This window comes from Glossina fuscipes, unplaced genomic scaffold, assembly GCF_014805625.2.
Source record: "Glossina fuscipes isolate IAEA_lab_2018 unplaced genomic scaffold, Yale_Gfus_2 1, whole genome shotgun sequence".
Taxonomy (NCBI): Eukaryota; Metazoa; Arthropoda; class Insecta; order Diptera; family Glossinidae; genus Glossina; species Glossina fuscipes.
In genome coordinates, this window is record NW_023998415.1 from 26,193,079 (window position 1) to 26,207,044 (window position 13,966).

At 34.1% G+C, this 13,966-nt stretch overlaps 4 protein-coding genes across 8 annotated transcripts; 3 read left to right on the forward strand and 1 right to left on the reverse strand.

The window, feature by feature from the left end:
* The first annotated feature begins 3,206 nt into the window (after positions 1-3,206).
* Positions 3,207-4,346, forward strand: LOC119631363 (dolichol-phosphate mannose synthase subunit 2). The gene is made up of 2 exons (XM_038023502.1): positions 3,207-3,523; positions 4,191-4,346. The coding sequence occupies exons 1-2, from the start codon at positions 3,415-3,417 to the stop codon at positions 4,319-4,321; spliced, it is 240 nt and encodes a 79-aa protein (XP_037879430.1). The 5' UTR covers positions 3,207-3,414; the 3' UTR covers positions 4,322-4,346.
* A 177-nt stretch (positions 4,347-4,523) lies between these two features.
* Positions 4,524-5,684, forward strand: LOC119631362 (nicotinamide riboside kinase 1). Its single transcript, XM_038023501.1, has one exon. It carries the CDS (start codon positions 4,544-4,546, stop codon positions 5,504-5,506), a length of 963 nt encoding a protein of 320 aa, XP_037879429.1. The 5' UTR covers positions 4,524-4,543; the 3' UTR covers positions 5,507-5,684.
* Positions 5,685-5,770: 86 nt separating this feature from the next.
* Positions 5,771-9,283, reverse strand: LOC119631361 (striatin-interacting protein 1 homolog). Its single transcript, XM_038023499.1, has 2 exons — positions 6,383-9,283; positions 5,771-6,299 (listed from the first exon to the last, which is right to left on the reverse strand). Exon 1 carries the CDS (start codon positions 9,041-9,043, stop codon positions 6,401-6,403), a length of 2,643 nt encoding a protein of 880 aa, XP_037879427.1. The 5' UTR covers positions 9,044-9,283; the 3' UTR covers positions 5,771-6,299; positions 6,383-6,400.
* Positions 9,284-9,682: 399 nt separating this feature from the next.
* LOC119632113 (probable phospholipid hydroperoxide glutathione peroxidase) lies at positions 9,683-13,420 on the forward strand. 5 transcript variants are annotated; one of them, XM_038024874.1, is made up of 5 exons: positions 9,683-9,800; positions 11,028-11,130; positions 11,200-11,340; positions 12,721-13,032; positions 13,094-13,420. In XM_038024874.1, exons 3-5 carry the CDS (start codon positions 11,257-11,259, stop codon positions 13,283-13,285), a joined length of 588 nt encoding a protein of 195 aa, XP_037880802.1. In that variant the 5' UTR covers positions 9,683-9,800; positions 11,028-11,130; positions 11,200-11,256; the 3' UTR covers positions 13,286-13,420. The 5 variants fall into 5 exon arrangements, with proteins under 5 accessions (XP_037880802.1, XP_037880805.1, XP_037880801.1 ...); XM_038024877.1 differs by lacking the exon at positions 11,200-11,340; XM_038024873.1 differs by lacking the exons at positions 11,028-11,130; positions 11,200-11,340 and adding an exon at positions 12,139-12,368.
* Positions 13,421-13,966: the final 546 nt, after the last annotated feature.

Sequence of the window (13,966 nt, forward strand, 5' to 3'; positions counted from 1 at the left end):
TTTGAATTGGTAGCTCCCTGACATATATCACAAATGTCCCAATGTCACATCGCAAACACTGCGCTTGGTTTTGTGCGATAAAAAAAGTATTTTTATATGAATTTTTACAATGTATGTGTGAGCAGACGATTTCTGACTGACGATTCTGATCGTGAAACACATTACTATGGAAGCTGACATTTGAATCGACGCATAAAAGGAAACCTCAACAAAGTCGCTCAAAAATCAACGTGTAATTAACAATTTGCCTCGATTATCGTTTATCAGTATTATGCTCCATGAATTCCTTCCACCAAGCCTAATTCTATAACAAGGAATACTATTATTAGAGTTAAAGTAGGATTTCTTTAAATAATAGAGAGATTTGAAAGAGAAAAAATTAAATTGGTTTTACTTTTTGATCACAGCGGTATATTTCTTCTTTTCCTTTTTAAAATGTCAGAAAATTTTCCATCAGCCACTCATCCCTGTGAATATTTTTTTTAAGACTCTAACACAACTTTCAAATTTCACGTAAAGAAAGAACAAATAAGAATATTAGGAAGCATACACACACACATATACATACAACAAAAGAAACCTTTTGTTATGATCATAAACCAAAAAAAACCAAATTATTGCTACTAAGTGCTGTGCACACTGTTACCGTGCAAACATCGTGAAAAGCTTCAATGTGCAAATCGAGTTATAACAATTTTCAGAGACATTACGAAACTCCTAAATTTTTGATATGGCTTCAAGGGCTCTAGAACCTATCAGAAAATACCTGAATTCATTACTATGTTTGAGATGTATCCTTCAAGACATATGAATAATCTGCAGCGTCCTCAATTGTTTACAAATTTTGATTTCATTTTTATACCCATTACCGATGGATGAGGGACGCATTCATTTTGTCCGAATGCTTGCAAAGCCCAAAAAAAAAGAATCGAAGATCCAGAGGCAAAGTATGTATATTCTTGATTAGCTTCAAATTATAAATCGATTTAAACATGTCCGTCTGTTAGTTAGTACAATGTCTGTTGTAAACATTCTTCTGACCGCAAAAATTAAGCTATCGACTTTAAATTTGGCAGAAACATTGGATAACCTTGCATCCAGTCATTTGTATTGAAAATGTGTTAAATTGGTCAAAGTACAATCCTACACTGTTATGTAAAGTTTCAAAAGGAATAAATAATTGATTTTTTTCTCATTATTCATGAATTAAATATATAAACTAAAATAAAAAAATTGACCACGCCTACCGTATAATATAACGTATAAAAATTTAACTTTTTTTTTAATACCATTATAACGCGCGGAAGCAAGCCTCAAAAACCCCATTAGGTATATGAATTGCTTAAAATGTTCGTCTGTCCATCGATCCCTCCGCCCAACTGTGTAGTATACAGGGGCCACACGCTTATGCGATAAAAGCTTTTATTTTAAAAATACAATACAAATCAGCTGTGCCCTCTCCACATTATATGCCACGAAAGTGTAGTACTTTTTCTTATCTTGTCCTCTTAGGATTACGGTAGTTGGTATAAAAAAATCGGTCACGACCGAGCATAATTTTTTTACTCGTTTTAATTTATGTCATATTTTTCTTTCGTCAACTGTTTCAATTTTACTACGGAGTGATAATCAAAAACAGTTGAGGGAGTTGTGAATCAACCCATTCACCCTTAACCGGATCTGCACTAAACATTTTATTCCATTTTTAAATTTTGCGTTTGTTATTGCGTAGCAAGAAAGATGCAGAAAGTTTTTAAAATTAATGTACTTACGTACTCACATATTAAATGTATCTAAAAATGCAGTCATTTCTTTCCTTGCCTAAATTCTTTTAAAATATTCCATTTACTTTCAAGAAATTTTCCTACTTACTTTAGAGCAAATCAAAAATTCCAATACTTTTCAAATTCAATTTCTTTAAATTGCAATTTTTTTTAATATTTCACAATAGTCGTTTGCTTACAAATCGAAGGCAAGAGAACAACAACTTACTTAAGCGCAAGCAATTCCTAAACACATGCATAAGTTGCAAGCACGTGTACGAACAATTTTAGAAAATAAACAAAAATTCCAATGTAAACAAAAAATTTAACCAATCAAAACGATGAAAGATAATCCTTCCTAAACACATAATCCTCTAACTCAACAAAGCAAATTTTGTTAAGAAGGGTGAAAGTCGATAAATATTTTCTAGTTCACCAAAACAAAATAATCGTACAGGTACCATTGAAATGTTGTGTTCAACAATTCTCCGATTCAAAATATGCTGGTTACAAAGTTAAATGCAATAAGCCCGAAATCTACTAACAAATCTCGTACACCCACAAACAGTACAGTGAGTGTGCAAGTGCACCCCTAAGCCATTGCAAAGCCGTGCTTGGCAAAGCTTGGCAATCGATAACAGTAAACAAAGCCGGTTAATTTTCGAAGGCGAGATGTTAAGATTGCAAATTAGTTTAAATACGACATAGGCAGACCGCGCATATTAAGCAAAGTTGTTTTGATAGACTTCAGAAAATCCGATATTGAGATTAAGCGATAGATATCATTTAGGTTTCTGCGAACATACGGGCGGACAGATTAAACAACACGTAATTATATATGCGCAGACGAAGCTTAATGAAAATAAGATGCTTGGAGAAGCGATCAGGGACTTTAAAGCTTATCTCACCAAGTAATGTGGATGAATTTGGTAATAATATTATCTGACGTAATTGAAAAGGAAACACCAAAAATAAATCTACCTTTCTCAAGTGACGGTAAGGATAACAGAAGCAAACTATTTTTATAAGGAGGCAGAGAGGCAAACGGATCCCAAACCAAATTCGTAAGGGCAAACGACAAGAATTGTCATAGGAGAAAAACCACACAATAGAAACATATTCAAGTATTGGTCTAACTAAACACAAGTATAGGCTTTTCGTAATATAAGGATCGTTAAGCTCTTTGGCCCATCTCTTAATGAAACTTAGTGCGGACAGAATGTTTATGATCCAATATATAGGACAATACAAATAATTATTATTCTAGCAAGCTTCGTTTTTAGCTCATTTTTTCCAAAATTTGATTAGATCGCTCGATTTGATATCTACCGACATTTCGATTTGTTATTTTCACATAGATAAACGATACCATATATTCAAGTAAATAAAATATCGATAACAAGTTTATACGTTTACAATCTCTATGAAACAAATAACATATGTTCGATGCAGTCGCTGTATTGTGAAAAGCAGTTGCTCGATTTTAAAGTTTAAATGGAATAACAATTCAAAGAATTAAGGAATTATCAAGTTACCCTATTATTAAAAATTGAGTGGATGGAAATTTTTAAATTATTAACACTCATATGTGATTAGCGCCATAAGTTCCAAATTCCGAATTTTATTTAACGAGTTGCTCGCAATATAATACATGGCTTCCGATGCCAATGTAGGAAAGATTGTCTTCGTAATTGCTGTGTCAGTATTCCTGTATTATTTTTTCTGGGTATCAATTTTACCGTTCATGCTAATTGACGAGGGTAAGAAAATAAAAAAAAAAAATTAAAAAATCGAAAAGCAAATTTTGCACGAAATTCGCATAAAGATCATCTCTCGTGATGTTCTTTTTGCTTAGCAATAAAATGTAAACGCAATACTAAAATTTCAACAACATAATGTGCATTGGATTCAGAATAATAATAAAGCGAAAAAAAAAGACAAGCTTAATCTTACAGAAAGTTACAGTTGTATATGATTAGTGAACGCGCACGATATTGCAGTCATTGGAACTCCCGGCAAATCACCAAAGCTCTTGGCCATGATTTTGAGAAAAATTGTTTATTATAATTCGTGCCTTTGCCTTTGGATTGTATTATATGTGTGTGTAATAACGAAATGCCAAAGGGACTATTTAGCAATTTTGCCCCACGAGGTGTAGTCCAAGTATTCCACAATTCCTTACTATCTGTAAATGTATGCGTTATATACTCTCGTGTATGCACGTTTAAATTAGTTTCAAGCAAAATGATAAGCTTTAAAATTAACGAAACCCTTCTCTTTTATTTGACGTTGTGGTAATGGCTTTAAAATTACGTAAATTATTTATTTTGAGCTAATAAATAAATGATGTAATAATGAACGAGTATATGTTATATATATGTATATATATATATGTATATGTGTGGATGCAATTTGTTTGTTTTCTAGGCAATCTGATACATTCTTTTTTTCCACCGCTAAAGTACGCCTTTATATTGCCCGCTACGTTTGGAATTGTTTTTCTAGGAGGCATTGCCATCTTTACGCTTTATCACATTTGGGATTTCATAACCGCCTGATAAGCTAATAAGCTAAAGCGAACACGCTTCTCTTCTCCTCGGCCAAATTAAGCCTACACAAAGAAAATATGAAAATAATAATACACAACATACACATACGTACATATTCAAAATAAATTTTAAAACTCGAATTGTCTTATCGCCGGAATTTTCGAAGCCCTTTTTAATAGTTGCGCATTTCGTGCGCGCTTTCAGTCGAGTTGCTGGCTTCGGATACTGAAAATGCAGTGGCTAGTAATTGGCATTTCGGGTGTTACATGTGGCGGCAAAACTACACTTGCTCGTAGTTTACGTGATTACTTTACAAGTCAACGTAATTCGCCGCTCTGGAATACTTCATTTATTATTAATGATGTACAATTGATATCGCAAGACGATTACTTTCTACCAGTTGACGATTTACGGCATAAATGGGTAGAGAAGTTAAATGTTATCAATTTTGAATTGCTCTCGTCATTGGACATGAAGCAGATGCTCTCAGACATTACTTGGACAATGAAGGGACGTTACTTGGCTGGCGATCCTGTGGAAAATATTAATAACGTTACTGATATATCGGCGCAAAATTGTGCTGGCAGCAGTAATTTGGATCGTTATACTACGCAGTCGAAGCCGTCCTATCACAATAACTATGGCGCCGGCCAACACAGTCAGCATGTTTGTAAAATGTTACTAAATCATAAACTACCGCATCACTATCATACGATTAACAACTCTCAAGCGGCACACATAATGCGCATTAACTCTCAACTGCCTGGGCAATTGGGAGATACCAGAATCAATATTTTATTGATTGAAGGATTCATCATTTTCAATCAACCCGAGCTCTTAACGTTATGTAATGTTAAATTCCATTTTCATTTGCCATACGAAAAATGTTTCGAACGTCGACGCAAACGAACCTACGATCCGCCCGACGTTACTGGCTACTTTGAAATTTGCGTATGGCCGCATTATGAGAAGAGCTTTACTGAGTTCAGGGATCGAAAAGATATAATCATTCTGAATGGTGAAGTTGATAAGGACAAAATTTTCAAATATGCCTTACGACGCATATTCCAATACGTCGAAGAGCGCTGCGACGGCGCTTGCCCGCCGCCCCATAAACTCTTGGGCATTCCTAGTTTTAACAGTAATGGCAATGTGACAGCTATGAAGACAACATGCCCCATGGAGCAGCAATAAATAAAGTGTACAACACGTACTTGAAAATTAATTATTAATTAATAACTAAAATTCGAAAAGCACCTGCTGTATATAAATACGTTTACATGTACAATAACAATAGAATTGCTTTATATTTATTTTCTTAGATATAAGCCAGATTCCAGAAGCTAATAAACTTTTTAAAAAAAACGAAAATCAAAACTAAACGCAATTTTTGAATAATACGTATTGCCTGTAGCTAGCCCCTACATACAAAAAAAAAAAAAAAAAGAAAAGAAAAACAATGTATTTGCGAGCAAATTTTAAGAATGTATTGGATTTGGACATTAATTTGCCATATAGACAGAATTGTAAAAACCTTAAAGGAGAAATGAATGAATAAATAAACAAATAAACATACGTGGTATGTATATTATCGTGATGAACATCTTCACGTTTATTATCTTGAATTTTCGTTTTATAATTTATAAAATACACAATTTATGGATTATATTACTATTTCAATACACATACACACTCTTACAAACACTCACATGAAGGCGAATTATGAGTGTATTTGACTACAAAACTTGAGACATTGGAGATGCCAAAAAGATAAATATTACATTCCTAGGAGTAAAAATAAATAATAAAAATTAAAAAAAAAGAAAAAAAAAAAGACATGTGCTTTTATTCCGATCTCGATAATTATTGACTCTGTTAATCCATTAATAAAAATTGCGTCGAGCTTATTACTATAAAAATGAACCTTTTTGTTTTTGCGATTTTCAAAGGACCAATTAAGACTGTGACGTTTTTTTAAAAAATATATCTGCAATAAAAAAAGTTTCCACAACTCATTGTCTACGAACTCTATGAATGTGCATTATTAGTTATTTGAATGTTTATACGTACATCGAAAACAATTTAAATTTATAGAGCATCCCAGTTAGTTTGATTTTTGTAGACTTCCTCCTCCAACCAAATCGAATAATTTGCCTTAAAATAATCCGTTAGCTCGATTTTTCGATCCCACCAGCCTGAGTGACCGAAAAAAGCGAAATCGGAGTGCGTCAGTATCTCGTCGCTTGGAAAGCCACCTTCAATCCCGTATTCGTGTAATTGGCCGGCACCACCTGAGCCCGGATTCGCATTTCCTGTTCCAAAACTAGCTGTACCGTTACCATCAACATTTCCGCCCATATTAACTCCAGTGCTGTTATCTGCATTACCGGCTGAATTTGTGTTGTTGCCACCCGAGCCGCATTTTTGCGTAGCTTCTGGATATCTGCGAAGATTAAAACGATCAACGCAAGCTCGCAACGTGCATTCCTCGGCCTGAAAGTCCCATGGCCGCGATTCTAGATCGTTACCAAATGCCCAATCGTCATTCAAACGATGACGCACTTTCGCATAAATAGCACTCATAGTTTTCATGTTTGACTTACGCCACTGCCTTCCCAGATATTTCGTTTGCATTTTAAGCAACTTTAATACATACAGTTGCATCATGGCGTGACGCACTTTAAGAGTTTTCTTCAAGATGGGTGCCGACTTAAAAACTACCAGCATCATGACGCGCGAATGCTTCCACTTGATGAGTTTATTTAAAATGCGCAAGAGATTAATGCACGAAAAAACATTTCGCCACGAATAAGGTTTATCAGTCACTTCCCCGCTGTACACGTAACTTTCGCCACTTATGTCGGGCTGTTCACCGATTACGCATGAAGGAAAGTCCAAAAGTGGAATGGTGTTCTTCATGCTAACGTATTCGGTAATATTTTGGTTAAAAAATTTTAATACCAAAGGTATGCAATTAGCGAAGACTAAATGCTGAGACATAAATTCAAATTGGTATACGTGGTTCAGTTTGAAATGTTTTAAATAAAGCAAAATAATTGCGGAGACAGCCTTAACAATGACCTCTTTATGTCGACCCATGTCAACAGTTAACTTAGTTGACTGCGTTGCGGTGAGAGGCATTTTCTTTGGTAACACATCAGCCATTATGTTAATGCTTTCCGTTTTTGATTTTGAAGTGGGCGAAGCTGCCAATAATACTTTCAACAACGCAATCATATACTGCGGTAAGTTGGGAAGAACAGCTTGATATAGTATCTCAGCCGAAGTCGCTGGAATTTCGTCCTCTTGCGTTGAAATGGGATTTCGAGCAATTTCTTCTTCCTTTTTAATTTGAATATCAGCTAGACTTACATACATGTGACGCCTTAAAGTTTCAACGCCTTCGTGTATTGGCTGCGGTAAACCCGCCAAGCTTTCGTGATCGTCTATCAAAGAGTAACCAATGAATTTGTTTCGTGATATATCCAGAAATTGGTCAATGTCCTTTTGACGCACTTTGGGAGTCCAAGGCAAACGAGTTGTAATTTGTGGCGGTTGTATGTTAGGGGGTGTATTATAACTAGGCAAATTGTTCGGATTAGCTGTTGTTGTGGAGGGGTCTTCGAAAGGCCTATAGTAATCGTCGTCGCCGCTATTAGGTCCGCCGTTATTGGTGCCACCCATACCTCCACCGTTATTCGAGTTATTTGGAGCACTCTCATTTCCCGGTGTCAACTCTATGTCCATTTGCTCCTGCTCGTCCAAAAACCGTTGCTTCATTAGTGAACGTCTGAAAGCGTTGCGTTTTGGATTCTGGTTGTCGAGTATATCGTTGGCAGTGGCCGGAGGTGAGCTCGCTCTCATACATTTTGTCACCTCTAATGTATCTTCAGAAATTGGTTCAAGACCTGCCTTTATTCGATATTCGTTTTTAATATTCTTCAATATTTCCATACCACCCAGTCCTAACAGAGATACCTTCCATAGCAACAAAACTACTTTTTTCATGGGAAAATGGGGAGCAGCACCACTACAGAATCGTGTAATCATGCCCAAAAGCTTTACCGCCAATAGTTCTCCATCAGACAGTGGACTATTAATTTCTTGTACAAAGCTTTCAGCTATCATTTTATAATCCTCACTGTTTTTCTCTTTCTCGTCACGAATCGTTTCTGTGATGATATACAAAACAGACAAAATCACTCGCAAATCGGCAGAATCAGCCAATGTAACATTGGTAATTTTAACTGCAACAATATCTGGAGAACATGCGCTTTCTATCTCCATATTTAATAGATCTATGAATGAAGTGAACACGCCCTGATCGTAGAGCACTATAACATTATCTCTTGTATTCTGGTATTGCTCTTCGTCGGATTGAACTTCTGCCCAACAGCCCTGCGCCAAGTAAAGAATACATCGAGCAGCTTGCATACGAAACTGACGATTTGAAACTTCAAGTTGATTCATTAACTTCATAACAATTCCGCGCTGTGCTGTCGCATCTAACTTTTGCCAATTCGGAGGCAAATCATACATTTCCATTTGGTCTTCAAAAGCCTTCACATTCTGCTGGAATTCTGAAAATTCCGTGTAACTATAGAGTTCGGCAATTTCGTTTTGATAACTATCCACATCTGCATAGACAAAATCTAAATCTGGCCCATCGCAGTTTCCATCAACATCATGCGTGTCTTGTTCAAAAGAGTTGTTTATAGTAGAAAGCATCATTTGGCCAGTTCGATGCGTTCTTCGCCGTTCTTGTCGTAAGGGACACACGGTCTGAAAGTGTTATCTCTATAATTTCGTATCTATATATTTGGGTTACAGAATGCTGAGTGAGAGATTCTGTTCAGAAAACAATTTATTGCAAAAACTTGTCGATCATTACTCTTATTTAACTGCCATATAAAGAAATTAAAGAATATTTTTCGCAGATATTGACGCGATGGGAATTTTTTTCTTTTCAATAGACAGGAAAAAAACTTGAAAAGAAAATTCCTCTCCCCGATGTTCTATATTCAGAAATAAACATCTGTTAACAGGGTTGTAAACACATGTACTGCACATAAAAATGTGTGAAAATTCGGCGTTGTAAAAATATCCACTAACCAGTAGTTTTAAACAGACACATCACGGATTTTAAAAAATATCTACTCTTGAATTATGGTTTTTTTTTAGTAAAGTTGAATTTTAACTCTGAACTTTTATGCCAATGATGTTGGCAAATATCAAGCAAAAATTTTCATTATATGATTGCAATACCGAAACACATTGAATTATTGGCCGCAATCAACTCACAGTAGTGTAATTGCCATGTTCCTGTTCTCACTCTGTTTCGTTACGCTCGTTTGTTTAGTGCCATATTTATGCAAGTCATTATTAATCAATATTCAGTCATCGCTGCAAAACATTAAAAATCATATCGCGTGTGTTTGGTTTACTTACTTTTTGAGAACAATCTCTTTTTCTACAATAGCAAAAAACAGTAAGCATTTGTTACATCAATTATGTTAGTTTCTCCAAACAAATTATTAAGAAAATTTTCGGATTATAATGTGTTAATCAATATCTACAAATAAGATTTTTTAAAGCGTCAAAATCTTAGTGAATTTTACTTCAAAAATCTTAACAGGAAAGTCAGGCAAAAGAATGCACTTTGAAAATGAAAATTTATTTACTTATTTCAAGTAACAAAAAGTTACAGTTAAAATTATTTATAGAAAATTTCCAAAACTTTTCACAATATTCGTTCAGTGCGCTTATAAGAAATTGGGGAAATCTTAAATATCTATAAATCTCCAGTTAATATTGCGTAGTGTAAAAAAGCATTGATATTTCAGAGGCCGAAGTTCACATCCTTTTCAGTGGTTGAATTCATATCCATAGACCGTAAAGCTTGACGAATTTTCACTTAATCAACCTAGTCTAGCATTTTGTGGCGGTCAACTAATGCAATCTCTTTTATTTGGCTGTTTTAGAATATTGAAATCGCTAAGCATTCTTGATATTACAAAGTGATCCGCTAAACATTAACGTTTTATTGCAGAAATCTATTATGGGTGTAAAGTTCACAAGGTATATGCATTTTCCGAAAATCGATTTAGTCCTTCTGTTGTTATAAGTCCTTTCCCAATATCTGTGTAGACTTTCTAGCGCAACTTTTAGATAAAATTAGGTCGCCCGAAAATCTTACACTGAACAGAAATATACATCTTCAGCACATTTTTGAGTGCCATCAATAAGACGATTGTAATAATTGCATTTAATTAAATTTAAATAAATGCCTTTATTCTTCATGGATGAGTACGAAATTGAAACTAAAAATTAAATTTTTCAGTTATACAAGGCTTGAATAGGTCTTTCGCTTTGAATACTCGAGATACTTTTGCATTTTTTATTTTATCTCTTCATCGATCAGTTGAAATAATGATCAAAATTTTTTCTACGATTTTTAAATTTTAATTTTAGTTCTTGTATGTCACTTTTGTAAGGTCACATCAGTTTTATCGAATTTTGCTTAATTTTTCAAAAATTTGTTGCGAATAAAAATTAACATTGGTGTCGGAAATCTCTTTCTGAACCAAATTAAAGGTTTTTCCAAAGGTTTTTAGGCATTTTTGTGTTACATACTTTTATTTGCATAAAAAGAATATAAAATATACTGTAAAAAAAAACATCGAAGGTACTAATTTTTTGAAATTTTTATTTATAGTTTCTTTAAGAGTTTTTTAAAAGATCCATAATTTCTTATAACAAAAGCTCGCTCTAAAACGTTTGTGAATTCTATGTGAAAAGTAATTAAATAAGGATCGAAGGTACGTCAAATTCTATGTTCGTTTCATTGAAGATGAAAAATTATAAAAGTTGTATTGTCTTTAAAACAGGATTAATCCACTCAGCTACTTGCTTATGAAATATTTTTATAATTGAAATGTAGCGAAATGCCGTCCTTTGTAATCGTGAACGTTTTAATTGGATTGTTTTTCGCTGGATGGGGAACTTATTACTTCTATAGTAAACAACAAGTAACTTAAAATCTTATGTAAAAACTAAATTTAGCTTTAGCTAATGTCTCCGTCTACATTCATATCCTCATTACCTGTTTACTTATAATGCGCAATTAGATTGCTTTTTACTGGATTTTATGTAATAAGAAAAATCGTCCTAACGAAACTCAACTTCTGATAATTAGGGGCAAATAAGTGCACGGCTTAGGAAAATGAATTTGTTAATCGTTAGCTAAGCTTGGCTAACAATATAGTAGTTTTAGTGCGATTTATAGCGAGGTTGCTTGTTAGTGAGTTCTTTGAGATCGAGGCGATTATTTTAAGGTTATCAACATATAAAATGCAAAGAAACGGCTTATTAACCTATATACATATGAGTTTTTAATTCGATCTGTAACACCTCTGTTATATTCCAGTAAGTGTACTTGCTACTGATCAATGTAAGATTCGGCATCGATGTGCTTGAATTGTCCCGTCCGCCTTTTTCGTTAACGTGCAAAATTTAAATTGGAAAAACTGTGACTTCGTTGATGTATCCTTAACTGGTTAGGTCCCCAATGAATAAAGAAAAATGAAAATTTTTATATTAATTACTTCATTGAAGGCATCATGACGATATTAAAATGGACGATTAGCAAAAGATACAATGAGTTTAGTTCGAATATGCTTACTTTCTTGATAACATATTTTTCTGTTCGTGTTATGAAACGGAATTGTCTGTCGACTCTCGATTTTCAGGGAATTAAAAATGTTTTAACAAATCTCAATATTATGCATAATAATCAAATAAATAACTGTCACGCTCTATAATTGCAGTGTTTTTTCTAAAAATAATGCAAGATATGCTAAAAATAAACTCCCGAATGAGAATAGCACACGGCAATTTATCACTTCTGGGGCATCGATCTCTTTGTAATGATTTCAAGACGATGGACCGTTTAATGAGAAGACGACGATTATGTTTAATATGGTTACCGCTAGTCAGCGTTAATTGCGCCGTGACTAAAGGCAGAAATTTATCATCAAACGGAAAAGAAGAAAATATTGTAAGTACTTTGGGAAAGACTTTGCTTATCAAAGCGCAATTCTCAAAGTAAACGCTCTTGTATCCAATGAAGCTTGCATATAACTGCCCGGGGTTTAATTAATTGCCACTTGTTGTACCTGTATTTGTTATGCGAACTGTAATTCACTTTAATAAACATGTAAAGGTTTCCAATTCCAGTTTAGTTTAGCTTATGCGAAGAAAAGATGGGTTCGAAATTTTGTTTTTTATGTTTTTTTAATACTTCAACTTTTTTCACTGTGTTTGGCTGCTTTTATAACTAATTTATCGATGCCCCGTTCATCAGCGTGCATATAAGAGATTACTAACGTTATTTAATTTTTCACTTTTAGTCTACAACGATGTCTGAACAGGCTAACAGCATTTACGATTTTACCGTAAAAGACACTTATGGGAACGATGTTTCTTTAGAGCAATACAGGGGTCACGTCGTGCTTATTGTGAATATAGCTTCTCAGTGTGGTTTGACTAAAAATAATTATAAGAAATTAACCGATTTACGCGAGAAATATGGCGAGAAGGGTTTGAAAATATTGAATTTTCCATGCAATCAATTTGGATCGCAAATGCCCGAAGATGATGGCGAACCCATGGTCTGTCACTTGCGAGATGCTAAAGCGGATATTGGCGATGTTTTTCAAAAGGTAACATCCTTTAAAAGTACATAAAATATGAATTTGAAATTATTGATTTTTATCCATTTAGATTGATGTTAATGGGGCCAATGCTGCGCCACTTTATCAATATTTAAAGGCTAAGCAAGGCGGTACACTCGTTAGCGCCATTAAATGGAATTTTACAAAGTTTTTAGTCAACAAAGAAGGCATACCTATAAAACGATATGCACCCACAACCGATCCTTTGGATATTGCCAAGGACATTGAAAAACTTTTGTAAATTTTTAATTATTATGATAAATTTAATTTGTAGTTTCTTTAATTCAGGTTAAGTTATTTGCTTCCCAAGTTTTTTCGCTTAATAAACTCCATAAAACATCTTCCTTTGAATGATCGAAGGGAAAGGAATCACGAATTAATAAGAATTATGACTTCTAAACAGCACTGTACTATAATTGACAGTAGGGATTGACCAATATATATATATACATATAGATATCATAACAGTGTGTGTCAATACGATTTCTCAACATCTAGTTCATCATCTTCCCAAGAGAACGCAATCTGTACGTCCCACCTTAAACTCGAACGCAGAAAATCTTTGTTTTAATTACTCTTAAAATTAACCCAAGCTAAACAAGCTAACGTTCAAGTCAATTCTACAACCAGTTGCGAATATTTTTAACCTATCAAAAATATGATATGATTTTTTAAACTAGGAACGGTTACGTTTTCGATAATAACAGACTATTACGCAGTCGATCACTTTCTATCAAACAACTGAAAGCGTATTTGCCGACTTTTCGACCTTCTTTAAAGTAACTTCAATAAATCAGAATAGCATTGCTTTGGGATTGTGAATAAATAATAAATCAAAATAGCATTATTACGTTGCCAATGCTCTCAATGCTCGCAAATGTGCCCTTACAAGTAAACATACGCTCAAAAGCAAGAGATTAAA

Coding starts and splice junctions, on each gene's coding strand:
- LOC119632113 (XM_038024873.1), top strand. Junction 12,369..12,720: donor ACGGAAAAGAAGAAAATATT/GTAAGTACTTTG, acceptor TTTCACTTTTAG/TCTACAACGATGTCTGAACA. Junction 13,033..13,093: donor TTGGCGATGTTTTTCAAAAG/GTAACATCCTTT, acceptor TTATCCATTTAG/ATTGATGTTAATGGGGCCAA.
- LOC119631362 (XM_038023501.1), top strand. CDS start 4,544: ATGCAGTGGCTAGTAATTGGCATTTCGGGTGTTACATGTGGCGGCAAA.
- LOC119631363 (XM_038023502.1), top strand. CDS start 3,415: ATGGCTTCCGATGCCAATGTAGGAAAGATTGTCTTCGTAATTGCTGTG. Junction 3,524..4,190: donor GTTCATGCTAATTGACGAGG/GTAAGAAAATAA, acceptor TTTGTTTTCTAG/GCAATCTGATACATTCTTTT.
- LOC119631361 (XM_038023499.1), bottom strand. CDS start 9,043: ATGATGCTTTCTACTATAAACAACTCTTTTGAACAAGACACGCATGAT.